We start from the raw sequence: 13416 nt of genomic DNA, 5'->3' as shown, positions 1-13416 counted from the left end.
TTCACATTTGTCTTTTTCAATGCGAGGACCCATGATGCACATGGTCTCCTCTCTCAGCTTATTATTATTTCTTGTTTCTGTTCTTATCATTTTCGTAAAGGATAAATGACAGAAGATTCATGAAAAAGAATCAGAAGTTTAATCAGACGTGTCTGTTATTTTTGCATCATAATCTGAAATACTGTTTTGTGTTGTCACAGTGAACATGACCTTTGACCTATGGTCACCGGAATCTAATTACATCATGTTTCAGGTCAAGTTATCATTTTTTTCTTTATTTTGAAGACATTTTGTTAACCCAGAGAAAGCACCCGGAGGAGTGTCCACTTTTTATGTGCAATTTATTATTAATTATTAATAGAAGGCACCATGAGTGTTTTATCCCCTCTAATCTGCCAAAAAAGAAAAGAAGAAGAAGAAGAAGAAGAAGAAGTGACGCTCGCGACGCACCGGAAGTGACGGTTTATTAAATGGCAGCGTACACATTTGCCATGCTTGCCTTGCCGAAGTAGTATTTTTAGATACTGTTTCATAACATATTTTAAAACTAATCTGAAGACATGTCCGGACGACAAAACAACAAGTTACCAAACAATCTACCGCAGCTGCAGAATCTTATAAAAAGAGACCCGCAGTCCTATGTAGAGGAGGTAAGTGCAACGAGCTAAGGCTGCTAACCATGCTAGCAGAGCTGCTACTTCCCACTGGGAACACTGACACACGGCATCATGTCTGTCGTATTCCACAGTTTCTCCAGCAGTACCGACACTACCAATCCAATGTCCAGATCTTTAAACTTCAGCCAGACAAACCCAACAAGGAGCTGGCAGACCTGGTCATGTTCCTGGCACAGGTAACTTATGTTTATGTGTGTGTGTGTGTGTGTGAGTGAGACAGTGTAGAACATGTTTGTGTAGAACACGTATGTAACAGTGTAGAACATGTTTGTGTAGAACATGTATTAAACAGTGTAGAACATATTTGTGTAGAACATGTATTAAACAGTGTAGAACATGTTTGTGTAGAACCTGTTTTAAACAGTGTAGAACATGTATTAAACAGTGTAGAACACGTTTGTGTAGAACATGTTTTAAACAGTGTAGAACACGTTTGTGTAGAACACGTTTGTGTAGAACATGTTTGTGTAGAAGCTGTTTTAAACAGTGTAGAACATGTATTAAACAGTGTAGAACATGTTTGTGTAGAACATGTTTATGTTGAACATGTTTGTGTAGAACCTGTTTTAAACAGTGTAGAACATGTATTAAACAGTGTAGAACACGTTTATGCAGAACATGTTTGTGTAGAACACGTTTGTGTAGAACACGTTTGTGTAGAACATGTTTGTGTAGAACACGTTTGTGTAGAACATGTTTGTGTAGAACACGTTTGTGTAGAACATGTTTGTGTAGAAGCTGTTTTAAACAGTGTAGAACATGTATTAAACAGTGTAGAACACGTTTGTGTAGAACATGTTTGTGTAAAAGCTGTTTTAAACAGTGTAGAACATGTATTAAACAGTGTAGAACACGTTTTTGTAGAACATGTTTGTGTAGAAGCTGTTTTAAACAGTGTAGAACACGTTTGTGTAGAACATGTTTGTGTAGAACATGTTTGTGTAGAAGCTGTTTTAAACAGTGTAGAACATGTGTTAAACAGTGTAGAACACATTTGTGTAGAACATGTTTGTGTAGAACACGTTTGTGTAGAACATGTTTGTGTAGAAGCTGTTTTAAACAGTGTAGAACATGTATTAAACAGTGTAGAACACATTTGTGTAGAACACATTTGTGTAGAACATGTTTGTGTAGAACACGTTTGTGTAGAACATGTTTGTGTAGAACATGTTTGTGTAGAACACGTTTGTGTAGAACATGTTTGTGTAGAAGCTGTTTTAAACAGTGTAGAACATGTATTAAACAGTGTAGAACACATTTGTGTAGAACACATTTGTGTAGAACACATTTGTGTAGAACATGTTTGTGTAGAACACGTTTGTGTAGAACATGTTTGTGTAGAAGCTGTTTTCAACAGTGCAGTAAAAGCTCCTGTTTGTGCCCAGGTCGGTCACTGCTACCTGCAGCACCTGTCTACGTTTCCTCAGGAGCTGTCTGAGCTGTTACTGAGTAACCATACGATCCTGGAGCCAGACCTCAGGATGGTGAGGGTTTCACTGCAGGAGCTGCTGGCTCAGTCATTCTACTTGGAAAATGTCCCTGTTGTGGTTGTGGTTGTTGTTGTTGTTGTTGTTGTTGAGCCAAAAGACGTCTTTCTTTGTTCTGACTTGGTGCTTTTGTGTCATTTCAAATCCACTACAGACATTTTGCAAAGCGTTGATTCTTCTGAGAAATAAGAACCTGATCGACCCCTCTGGCCTGCTTGAGCTCTTCTTTGAGCTGCTGCGATGTCATGACAAACTACTGAGGAAGGTGAGAACACACAGCCCTGAAAACACGGAGACACTAGTTTCTTCTGTCTACCACCATTGTGCGGATTCACCTGATCAGATGTTCTGCGTACCACAGGAAGTTCCCATCCACCACCCTACTGTCTAATAGTAGAAATAACAGATCTAATACTTCAGTGGGCAGCAAAATATATTAGAGCTGAAATGATTAATCCATTAGGTGCTTGAAGCCAATGCAAAAATTCATGATCCAATTAATCGACTCGAATTGATTGAAGGGAAATATTCTATGTCAGTTTTCCTGAACTGAAGCTTCTTTGTGCGTCACAATAAGCGTCCGTGTGAAACACAACACTGGAACCAATGTTTAACAGCAGAGAAATGAAGGAAACAAAACTTTGATTCAGGAGAACTGTGGTTGAATGATTTTTTTTGGATCACTTTGAGTCGATTGTTTCAGTTCTGAAGTTTAGAATACTGCTTGTACCAGGGACAGAGGGGTCAGTTGTATGTGTTACAAACTGGCTGTGCTCTCCTAGTGGCAGCTGACGAATATGAGGAGGAGACTTCTCAACTGGAATAGGTGATTTTGTCAGAAAATAGTTAAAAATAAAATAAAGAGCCAATAACTGTCCTTTGTTTTGAGTGTCCCTTAATAATGGTAAACTTCTGTTCTACTTTTGCCTGTTGAAAAAGGAAACTGCATTAAAAGTTGTCACAATTTCTATTTATTTTGAAGTTCTCTTGAACTGTGTTACAGTTTGTACAGTATAAACTGTTGTAATTCTACAATTCCTGACTTAACATGTTTTACGTAGTCCTGCAGCAGAATAAGCCACAAGGTTGTAGTAAAGATTTGTGGCCTGAAAGATTCTGAGCAAAAATAAATACTATGATTTATATGAAAGAGTCAGAGGTTTTAAACAATCTGATATACATTTTTAAACATATGACCCAGCAACACAGCATGATCTTTTATATTAGAATACTTTAGCGTAGTCACAGAATTATTGTTTGTGCATGTTTATTCAGTTCAGTTCAATTAAAAAAACTTTATTTGTCCTGGGGAAAATTTAAAAGCAATATATGAGCAGCATGATAACAAGGCGCTGTTATACAATCAAAAATGTAAGAAAAAAAAAGTAAAAAACCTATAATATAATTCAATAACAATGTACAGTAAATTACAAAACTGCGCCATAAATATTTTAAAAGATGGAGCTTTCCATAGAGGATGGAAACATGTGAGTGTAGGATTCGGTGGAGGAGTTGTACAACACGGGAAAGGGGTCATGGGTTCCGTTATTTTACATTCAGTTTTTGACGTCCTCTTGATGTTTTTTTGTCTCTAATTTTTTCATTTCCTCCCTCCCTCCCTCGTACAGATGAACATTTTCTTTTCTCTCCCCACAGACATTGTACACACACATTGTATCAGATATCAAAAACATCAATGCCAAGCACAAAAACAACAAGATCAACACAGTAAGTACATGTACATGTGCAGGTGTGTAGGTAACACTGATGACGGTCTCTGTGTCCTACTGACTTGTATCTGTGTTTTTCAGACGTTGCAGAACTTCATGTATACGATGCTGAGAGACAGTAACCCCATCGCAGCAAAGATCTCATTAGATGTGATGGTGGAGCTGTACAAAAGAAACATATGGTAGGTGCTTTGATTTCTGCCCTCGGATGTTAAAGAAGTTTTAATAAGAAATCCTTGTTGATTGTTTCGTCCTGATCTGTTTCATAGGAACGATGCTAAAACAGTTAATGTCATAACAACGGCATGTTTCTCAAAGGTCACAAAGGTGTGTGTATTTGTTTTAAAAGCTATTCTTTACTTACAGGATTAAATAATGACTCAACCTACTCAGCCTGGTTTATCCTTCTCCCTTTTGTAGATCCTCGTAGCAGGTCTGAAATTTTTCCTGGGAAAAGATGAAGATGAGAAGAATGAGAGTGATTCCGAATCAGAGGCAAGTGTTGGAAATGTTCAGAGGACAGCCGGTTAATACGTGGACGATTCATGGCTTTGGTCGATGTTTTTATCTGATATGTTTTCTAAACAACACAAAAGACCATTCAGAATTTTGTTTGATTGTTGTCAATCTTTTCATTCAGAAGTTAGTTACAAAAACATCTATTATTAGAATTTGTCCACATTTTGAGAAATACACAGAGAGTGAGCAAACCAAAAGTACAACAAAGGAAAGCAAGCATAACAAACACACAATTTAACCCCTCCTTATCCCAGGACTTATGACATATCACACCAAGCACCAAGGGAGGCCACGGATTTGTAATTCTATTCAGGTTGAGTTCTCAGTATATTGTTGAAGGGGATGCCAAATAAACTGGTGTAGTTTAGTTAATAATGAGAACCGGATTCGCTCCAGGTGAGAGAGTTGAACCATTTCCTCCAGCCATAATTTAACTGACGGAACTTCTGATTTTTTCCGGAACAACAAAACAAGCTTTTTTGCTACGATGAGTGCATAAGAGAGCAGTGGTGGTGGCGGTGGTGTTTGTTAAGTTGTGAAAACTGATTAGAGGCTCCAAGTACAATTAAAAGCGGATCAGGTTTCAACTCTACATGAAGCATATCTGAGAAATAGTTTTTTTTTAATGAAATTTATCTGTCATATATGACAATTATCAATAAAGAACAGCAGTAACAAAAAATCAACACTTTAAAACGCAATTAAGCACCACCGAAGCAAGAGAGCTTTCCAGAAGAAGCTTGATTTTGCAGTTTAGATATTTTCCACAATTCTTGTGAAGCAAAACCTCGATTAAATCTATGTATTCACAGGCCTTGAATTATGTAATGTATGTGTAATGTAAAAATAGGACCAAGGGTCCTGTTGTCCAACAGCATACTTAAAGACATTAATTGACATGCGTTTGACCTTTCAAGGTCATGGCACCAAATGAAAGCCTATATGTGACTTACTATCTATCGCCAATAGTAATTAGATCAATATCTTCAACTGTTTTCAAGTTATAACACGTTGAAATGTGTCCCATTATAAACCAATGGGGATTTTAAAAATGTCAAAAATTCATAAAAAACTCAAAACCATATTTCCCAATTCCTTTGGTAGACCTTACCCCAAAGATGTTCCACAACAAATATCAAGTCAGTCTGACTGACGGTTTCAGAGAAGAAGACTCTTGAAAAATCGTTGATGGGTGAACGGACACCAGCTGATACCAGTAGTCCATTTGACCTTCTGGGCCGTTGGACTAAAAACACACATGTGGTTTTGAATCATTATCTTCTTGCAGAATGAGGGGCCGACAGCCCGGGACCTGATGGTGAGATACTCCACTGGCAAGAAGACCTCCAAAAACAAAAAGAAGATGGAAAAAGCAATGAAAGTCCTGAAGGTACTGATGTTATATCCACTCCTAATATTATTTTACTGATGTTAAATGAACTGTTATGAGGTTTTTTTTATTAATATTTCTGGTCTCTTTTGCTGACTGCGCAGAAACACAAGAAAAAGAAGAAAGCTGAGGTTTTCAACTTCTCTGCAATTCACCTGATTCATGATCCTCAAGGTATGTTCAGGTGTCTTATCTGCAGGCAGCTCCAACACAGAAGATTTGAAGTTCAGTGTGAGAATCACATGATTGAAACTCATATTCGTTTTATCCAGATTTTTCAGAGAAACTCTTTAAACAGTTGGAGGACTCTAAAGAACGCTTTGAGGTGAAGATTATGATGATGGAGCTCATATCCAGACTGGTTGGAATCCATGAAGTGAGCAATCATTTCAATTCTTTTGTGTTGTATTACTGTTTTGTACTGTATGTAGTATTTTCAGTCGACATTTTTCAAGGGTACCACTAGTCTGCAACAACATCTGAATATAGTTGGTAAATAAGAGTTTCTGTCTCTCTTTTGCTCTTGCAGCTTTTCCTCTTCAACTTTTATCCCTTCATTCAGAGGTTTCTACAGCCCCATCAGAGAGGTAAACACAAATAATTATTTTTTAATCAAACGAGTCAGACTTTCTTCTGTTAATCAGGCATTTGTAACAACGTAGCATGTTGTCTTTCCAGAGGTGACAAAAATTCTCCTATGTGCTGCTCAGGCTTCTCATCAGCTCGTCCCCCCAGAGGTACGACTAGATTTCTTCATCAAATTAAGGTTAATGTCACACATGAAATCCTGTCTAACACTGTCCTGACTTTCACACAGATCACTGAGTCTGTGATCATGACCATCGCCAACAACTTTGTGACAGATAGAAACTCTGGGGAGGTTATGACCGTGGGGTAAGTCATGTTTTATCAGGTTTGTTTTTGTCTCTGTTGTGGGTGCAGTTTTTTAACCCTTTACTCTGCAAAAATCTAAATTTTATCAAGTGTATTTTTCTCATTTCTAGTTAAAATATCTCATCACACTTAAAATAAGACATAATCACCCAAAGAGTAACTTGTGAGATATAAGAACTGATTTATAGACAATAGATCTGGAAAATCTGATTTCAAGAAATCTTACCAAGATCATTTTCAATTGTTCCATCGGCAGATTTTTTTTTTTTTTTGAATTAAGAAAAAAAAAAAATCTGCTAATGGAACAAGTGAAAATTATCTTGGTAAGATTTCTTGAAATCAGATTTTCCAGATCCATTGTCTATAAATCAGTTCTTATATGTCACTGAAAAGTTCCTCTTTAGGTGATTTATTTTAAGTGTGATGAGATATTTTGCCTTGACATGAGAAAAATACACTTGGTATAATTTAGATTTTTGCAGAGTAACCCCTGAGCGTTCTGAATGTATGATTTATTCTAAATATTCATAAAAATTCAACCATTTTCTCAATAGGAAAAATTTCAAATGTGCTGATAGAATAGACCTTGCCATTTCCATAGACATCTGAGCATGCTCAGTGCACCCCCCACCACCTGTGGAATAGGGGGCAAAACACAGAGCAGTGAGTGAGACCAACTCACTATAAAAACAGATGATTTGATGATTTTTTTTTTTTAATGCTGTTGTCATTTTTTGTCTTCACTGTTGTTTGCAGTGTTGTGGTGATTTTTCCTTTATTTATTTATTTATTTTTTACTGTGTTTTTACTGAGTTTTGACTGCGTAACTGCTTTTTGGAGTTCAACCAGGTGCCAAAAAGTATCTGAACTGATTTAGAAACAAAAACTCCTGGGTCAAAATTCAAACACATGTTGTTGTTCAGTGTGTTCCAGTTCACAGTTCATGTTCAACATCCTAAATCTCTTATTGATGAACATTCTGAGTACCTTATTTATTGAGTTTTGACCGTGTAACTGCTTTTTGGAGTTCAACCAGGTGCCAGAAAGCAGCCCCAAAGCCCTAAAACTAAAACTGCTGGGCCTAAATTCAAATCCTTGTTGTGCTTCAGAGTGTTCCAGTTCATGTTCAACATCCTAAACCTCTTATTGATGTACATTCTGAGTGTCTTGTTTAGTAAAAACCTGTTAAACTTCAGTTCCTCTCTGTCTTTTTCTGTTCTTCCACTCTGTTTTGACCCTAAAACACACAGTAAAACAAAACCACTGAAGAAAAGGAACACACACACAAACTCACAGCAGCTTTTATGAACCTGAAACAGACGCAGATTCACAGCAGAACCTTTACCTGGAATAATGTCTCAGGGGTTAAAGGGGTGAAAAGTGAGTGAATACATGTTTGTTGTTCCAGTACTGTCTTTTTTTTAAATAACATGAGCCCGTTTTCTACTTCAGCATCAACGCCATCAAGGAAGTGGTGGCCCGCTGTCCACTCGCCATCACTGAGGATCTTCTGCAGGACCTGGCCCAGTACAAGACTCACAAAGACAAGAGTAAGTGTCCACGGTGGGATGTCATTTTTAGTTTACACGTAGCGTCTGTGTGTGACCGAGGCTCTTGTTTCCATCTGTCTGTCCCTCAGATGTGATGATGTCGGCCAGAGGACTGATCCAGCTGTTTCGAAACCTCAATCCACAGATGCTGCACAAGAAGGACAGGGTGAGTTGAATTTTAGGCCTCGTTGATCGGATCATGAAGTTCGTATTACTTTTCCAAAGGTGCATTAATATCAGCCTTGCTTTTGGGGGAAAAAAATGTATTAATCACCTTAACCCATAAAGACCCAAATATACACCAGTGACCAAAAGCATGTCCTGATCTAAAATGTATAATACCCGTTCATCCACTAATCCTATCAGTGCATGTAAATAACTGACTCACAATGACGAAAACTGCAGCGTTAGGAGGAAACTGTGGAGGAGACTGTGAGGTGCCACGCAGATGCACTACTTTTGGACAAACTGCACTTTCAGTCACTGGGACTAAATATTGGAACAGTTTACCGCTCAACATAAGAGACTCACAATCATATGCCTCCTTCAAATCACAACTTAAACATTGGATGAAGGAAAACCAAGCCTGTGACCATCAGTAGATCATCCTCACTGTGTTGTCCTGTGTGTTTTTAGGATGTTTTGCATTTCTTTGTACTGTTTTTTTTTATAATGTCTTTTACAATATTTTGCCTTTTTGTCAGTTGTCTTTCTTGTCACCTGCCTAGGGACTACAGATGGAAATTAGCACTGCTGCTACAATCTGGCATATTTACAGCTGCAATTGTTGTAGATGTTCATTAATATGCACTGTCCCTATTAAATAAATAATAATAAAAATAATAAATACATCTGCAAGCACGTCAACCGTAAGTCCGTCATCTGTTTAGTGTGTTGCAGGTTTTTGGATTTGAACAGCTAAAAAACCCCAACCTTTTCTGCTTTAACCCATAAAAACCCAAACATCCACCACCAACCAAAAGCATCCACTGATCTAAAATAATTAGTGTAAAATACAGTTCTTCATCTTTTCATGGTCATCAGATATGACCCATCTGGACGTTCAGAGGCTCCGTAGTTACCATGGAAACACCGTCATCTTCTGCTACATTGATTCCTCAGTCAAACCCATGGAGTTGGATCAGTGACAGTGGATGGACACACTGGGTTTGTGTTCAGTTAATGACAGATTTGACTGAAAAAGTCACTTTTTCTCAGGTTTTCTCTGTTTTTGGTATGATAACCCTCAAAGGTAATCTCAGCATGATGATTAAAGTATATGATCAGTTAAATAAATATAGGAAAGTACCAGTTTTGACTGAAAAAAATGCTAAATGGAGAGAATAATATAATGACAAATGGAGATAAATCATTGAAGAAAGGTTAAGTAGAGGGAAAAATGAATTTGGGAACTGCCACAAAAGTAGCACTGGGTCTTTATGGGTTAAACAGACATAGGTGAGCTGTTTCAAACCATATTCCCAGATTCTTACATCCTGAAAGCTTCCATATTGTAGGCAGGACAAGATATTTTACCTTACATGATTTGGAAAGAGAGGTATTATTAAGAGTGGGTGCATGTCAAAACTTCAGAGCATGTTTGTGCTGATATTTGATGAAATTAAAAAAAAAAAAAAAAGTACAGTTTAGGTGTGAAATATTTTAAATTTTAGCTGTAATAACGCGGAATTAACTTTTTATGTTGTGAAAAACTTTTAATAAAACAATGCAATTTCTGTAAAATGTGAATATAATGACTTTAATCCATTTTTGATGTGCATAATTTTCCGTGTGGTCAGTTTATTTGCCCATTTGTTTAGCAGACAGTATTTATATTTGACAGTATACATCTCTGTAACTGTAACCTGTGCTTGTTTAGGGGAGACCCACAGAGGCGTCATTAGAAGCCAAAATCAAAGACTACGGAGAGCTGGAAGCTAAAGACTACATACCTGGAGCTGAGGTCCTAGAGGTGGAGGAGAAGAAGGAGGAAGGAGTGAAGGATGATGACGGTCAGCAGCTATGAACTGATAGTAGATCAACTGCACTTTGGATCGAACTGTTAGTGACTTTATGTTTGATCATTAAAGACTAATGTGTTCCCTATCAGATGGATGGGAGAGCGCCAGTATTAGTGATGATGATGAAGATGGCGAGTGGGTCGATGTTCACCACTCATCTGATGAAGACACAGCAGGAGTGGTGAGGATGCTCGTGCACATGGCCTGAGAGTTGGTGATCCTTTAACTGTGCATCGTAACAAGGTTGCTCCCCATAGGTTCTGTGCCCGCACATAGTTCACATAATAAAAAAGTCCAGCGTGGTGAATTTATGGCGATTTCTTTCTTTCTTTTTTTTTTTTTTTACTGAATTTGCGCCTTTCTTGCTTATAAGTAACACACAAAGCACAATTAATGAAAGCATGAGCAGTACGGATACACTTTAAATGTAATACTGCTGATAGTCACTAGATGGCAGCCTCCAAATGCTCTGGCTCCCATAGACTTTCATTGAATGTCTCTAAAAAAGTCTTTTTTTTTTTTTTTTTTTGCCAGGAGTCATTCTGGTCTCATTTATTGTATGTGGAGCCTATAATGAATAATCTGGAGATTTATTTTAAGAATAGAATGGAAGGAGGTGATAGCAGTATGTAGTGGTGTTTGCTGTTCGGTGGTACGACACTTTTAGATACAAACACACTGGTTTCACTTTGAGGCTGTAATCCTCGTTGCTTGTTTTCGTTCGGACTGTTTTATAAAAGCTTTTTTCTTTGCATAAGGCGGAGAAGCTTCAGAATATTCCAGTTGAGGAAAGAAAAGCCATGGCGGCGGCAGTCAGCGGCAGCAGACTCCTGACTCAAGATGACTTTAAGAAGATCCGTTTGGTTCAGATGGCCAAAGAGGTCAACGCTGCACCGGGTAAGGGTCAGAAGAGGAAAACCATGGACAGTGACAACGAGGAAGACGAAAGGTGGGGACACTCTGTTGTAATGTCTGCACTTCACTGTGATGTTTAGATTGTTAAAGGAGTGATATTTTGCTTTTTTAAATGGAATTCTTCCTTTTCCCTCATGTCCCTGTGGTCTCCATAAACTGTAAATGCTCTGCTTGGCTCTGAATTCTTCATTCATTCACCTCCACAGGTCCATCTGCAACCCTATTTATGATTAATGACACCAAAAAGGTGGTTTGGAGTGCTGGCCCTTTAAATGCAAATTAGCCCACCCCCTCCAGGTTGTCGGCTGTGCTGCTCTGTCCCGTTCAGCCTCTTGTGTTTGTTAATACAACCAACAACTGAACACGTTAGGTAATTGGCACAAAGTTTGGACATATTTTCAATTTTTACTTCAGCCGCTGGTGCTGATAATTATGTCATACTTGAAGAAAAGTTCATCAGAAGTCTGGACCTTATATGTACAAATGTCATGACGTAACTATTTATAAAATGTAACAAATTAAGCAGGAATTCAAACAGGCTGTAGAAATCCACTTGATTTTTGCCAGAATGAATCTAAAGATGGCTTTGCAGCAGCTGAGGGTTCAAATTCAAACTGTATGAACTATTAGGGTCCAAATACACAAAGAAATGAAAAGTGGGTTTAGCACAATATGAGTCCTTTAAAGGAGGAGTTGACATTTTGCTTATTTTGTATTTAAACCTGTCAGGGGGGAGCTGCTGACACTGAGGAATATTGAAAAACTGCACAAGAAGCCGAAAGCAGACAAGGAAACACGACTGGCAACAGCAATGGTAAAGCTTCAGCTCTAACCATGTGATATTTGAACAGTTCTGAGAGGTTTGTATTTAGCAGTTTTGTATTAAAAACTTGTAATTTTAACTATTTTTTATTTATTTATTTGTTTAGGCGGGAAGGACAGACAGGAAGGAGTTTATTAGGAAGCGGACCAAGTTGAATCCTCATGCCAGCACCAGCAACAAGGAGAAGAGGAGGACGAAGAACTTCATGATGATGAGACACAGTCAGAACGTTCGATCCAAGGGCAAACGCTCCTTCAGAGACAAACAGGCAAGGAACCTTTTCACAAGTGCAAAGTTTTGTTGTTTTGTGATGCATAGAGAAGGAATATTCATTTAACTGTTTTTTTTTTTTTTTGTCTTATTATCCAGATCGCTCTACGTGATGCACTCTTAAAGAAGAGGAAACAGCATAAGTAGGATGTGGAAACGAGACCATCTGCTCACCATTCTAAACCTGAGTCTGGACTGTGTCGAATACATTTATACATCAACTTGTATGAGTTTATTCATGTATTATTTTACAGTCACACTGTTGTGAAATAAATAATCTTTCATAATTGTAGGATTATCATTATTACTACTTGTTTGATATGGACTTATAAAATGTTTATATTTCTTTATCTGGTGTGTCCATGCAAATTATAGCAAAAGAAAACAATTCTAGATCCTTCATTGACTTTATAGAAGTCCAACAGCTTATAAAGTTGTTAATGGATAATTTTCAGAAAGAATTTACGGGCTGGTACAGTTACATGATGGCAGTCATATGATGATTTTAATTACAGTCGCTCATTTCCTTACTTTGCACATTCCTGCCTCGTACAGTGACCTGTTATTTACTGAAATGACTGGCCTAGTGCAGGTGAACAGACATACTGGGATTTCCGGTTTCGGTCATGACTTCAAATGGTTTTAAATGTGTAACTGCTCTGGCTCTGCTGATGTCAAATAAACTGACTCTTCAGTTAAACGACGTAGGTCATGGGTCTGCAACCTTTACTGTCTAAAGAGCCATTTTAGAACTGAAAGAGAAAAAAAACCTGTCTGGAGCCAAAGGATATCCCTATATGTTTTGACTGTTTAGGATTAGTTTGTACAGAATATATCAAAGATAAATCAGAGTTTCTGTGCATTTACTGAACTGTACTAAAGAAAACAACAATAGATAGATAGATAGATAGATAGATAGATAGATAGATTTACTTAATTAATCCCCAAGGGGAAATTCAAAATACGGTCATACCACATTTACAATCAATAAATGAATAAATAAATGCAGAGTATAAGTAGCTATTATTGTTGTTATTGTGTTTGTGTAGCAAAAATCGACTAGTATACGAAGCAAATGGAGTAAACGGATGAATACGTTCATTGTCATAAAATAAAACAGTTTACTTTTACTACTAGTAC

General features: G+C 37.6%; 1 protein-coding gene and 1 long non-coding RNA gene across 2 annotated transcripts; one reads left to right on the top strand and one right to left on the bottom strand.

Annotated features, from left to right (window-relative positions):
• The first annotated feature begins 462 nt into the window (after positions 1-462).
• sdad1 (SDA1 domain containing 1) lies at positions 463-12568 on the top strand. Its single transcript, XM_030149717.1, has 22 exons — positions 463-650; positions 749-853; positions 2063-2161; positions 2319-2429; positions 3821-3892; positions 3976-4076; positions 4164-4221; positions 4315-4389; positions 5702-5803; positions 5908-5977; positions 6076-6179; positions 6333-6390; positions 6482-6540; positions 6621-6697; positions 8150-8247; positions 8337-8413; positions 10127-10259; positions 10358-10449; positions 11027-11217; positions 11913-11997; positions 12113-12274; positions 12376-12568. Exons 1-22 carry the CDS (start codon positions 561-563, stop codon positions 12421-12423), a joined length of 2067 nt encoding a protein of 688 aa, XP_030005577.1. The 5' UTR covers positions 463-560; the 3' UTR covers positions 12424-12568.
• LOC115429906 (uncharacterized) lies at positions 7440-7888 on the bottom strand. Its single transcript, XR_003936841.1, has 2 exons — positions 7838-7888; positions 7440-7658 (listed from the first exon to the last, which is right to left on the bottom strand). It is a non-coding gene; the product is annotated as an uncharacterized LOC115429906 (long non-coding RNA).
• Positions 12569-13416: the final 848 nt, after the last annotated feature.

The sequence above is a fragment of the Sphaeramia orbicularis genome, chromosome 12, assembly GCF_902148855.1.
Source record: "Sphaeramia orbicularis chromosome 12, fSphaOr1.1, whole genome shotgun sequence".
NCBI lineage: Eukaryota > Metazoa > Chordata > Actinopteri > Kurtiformes > Apogonidae > Sphaeramia > Sphaeramia orbicularis.
The sequence above is the reverse complement of the archived record's forward strand: the minus strand, read 5'-3'. Positions and strand labels throughout refer to the sequence as shown.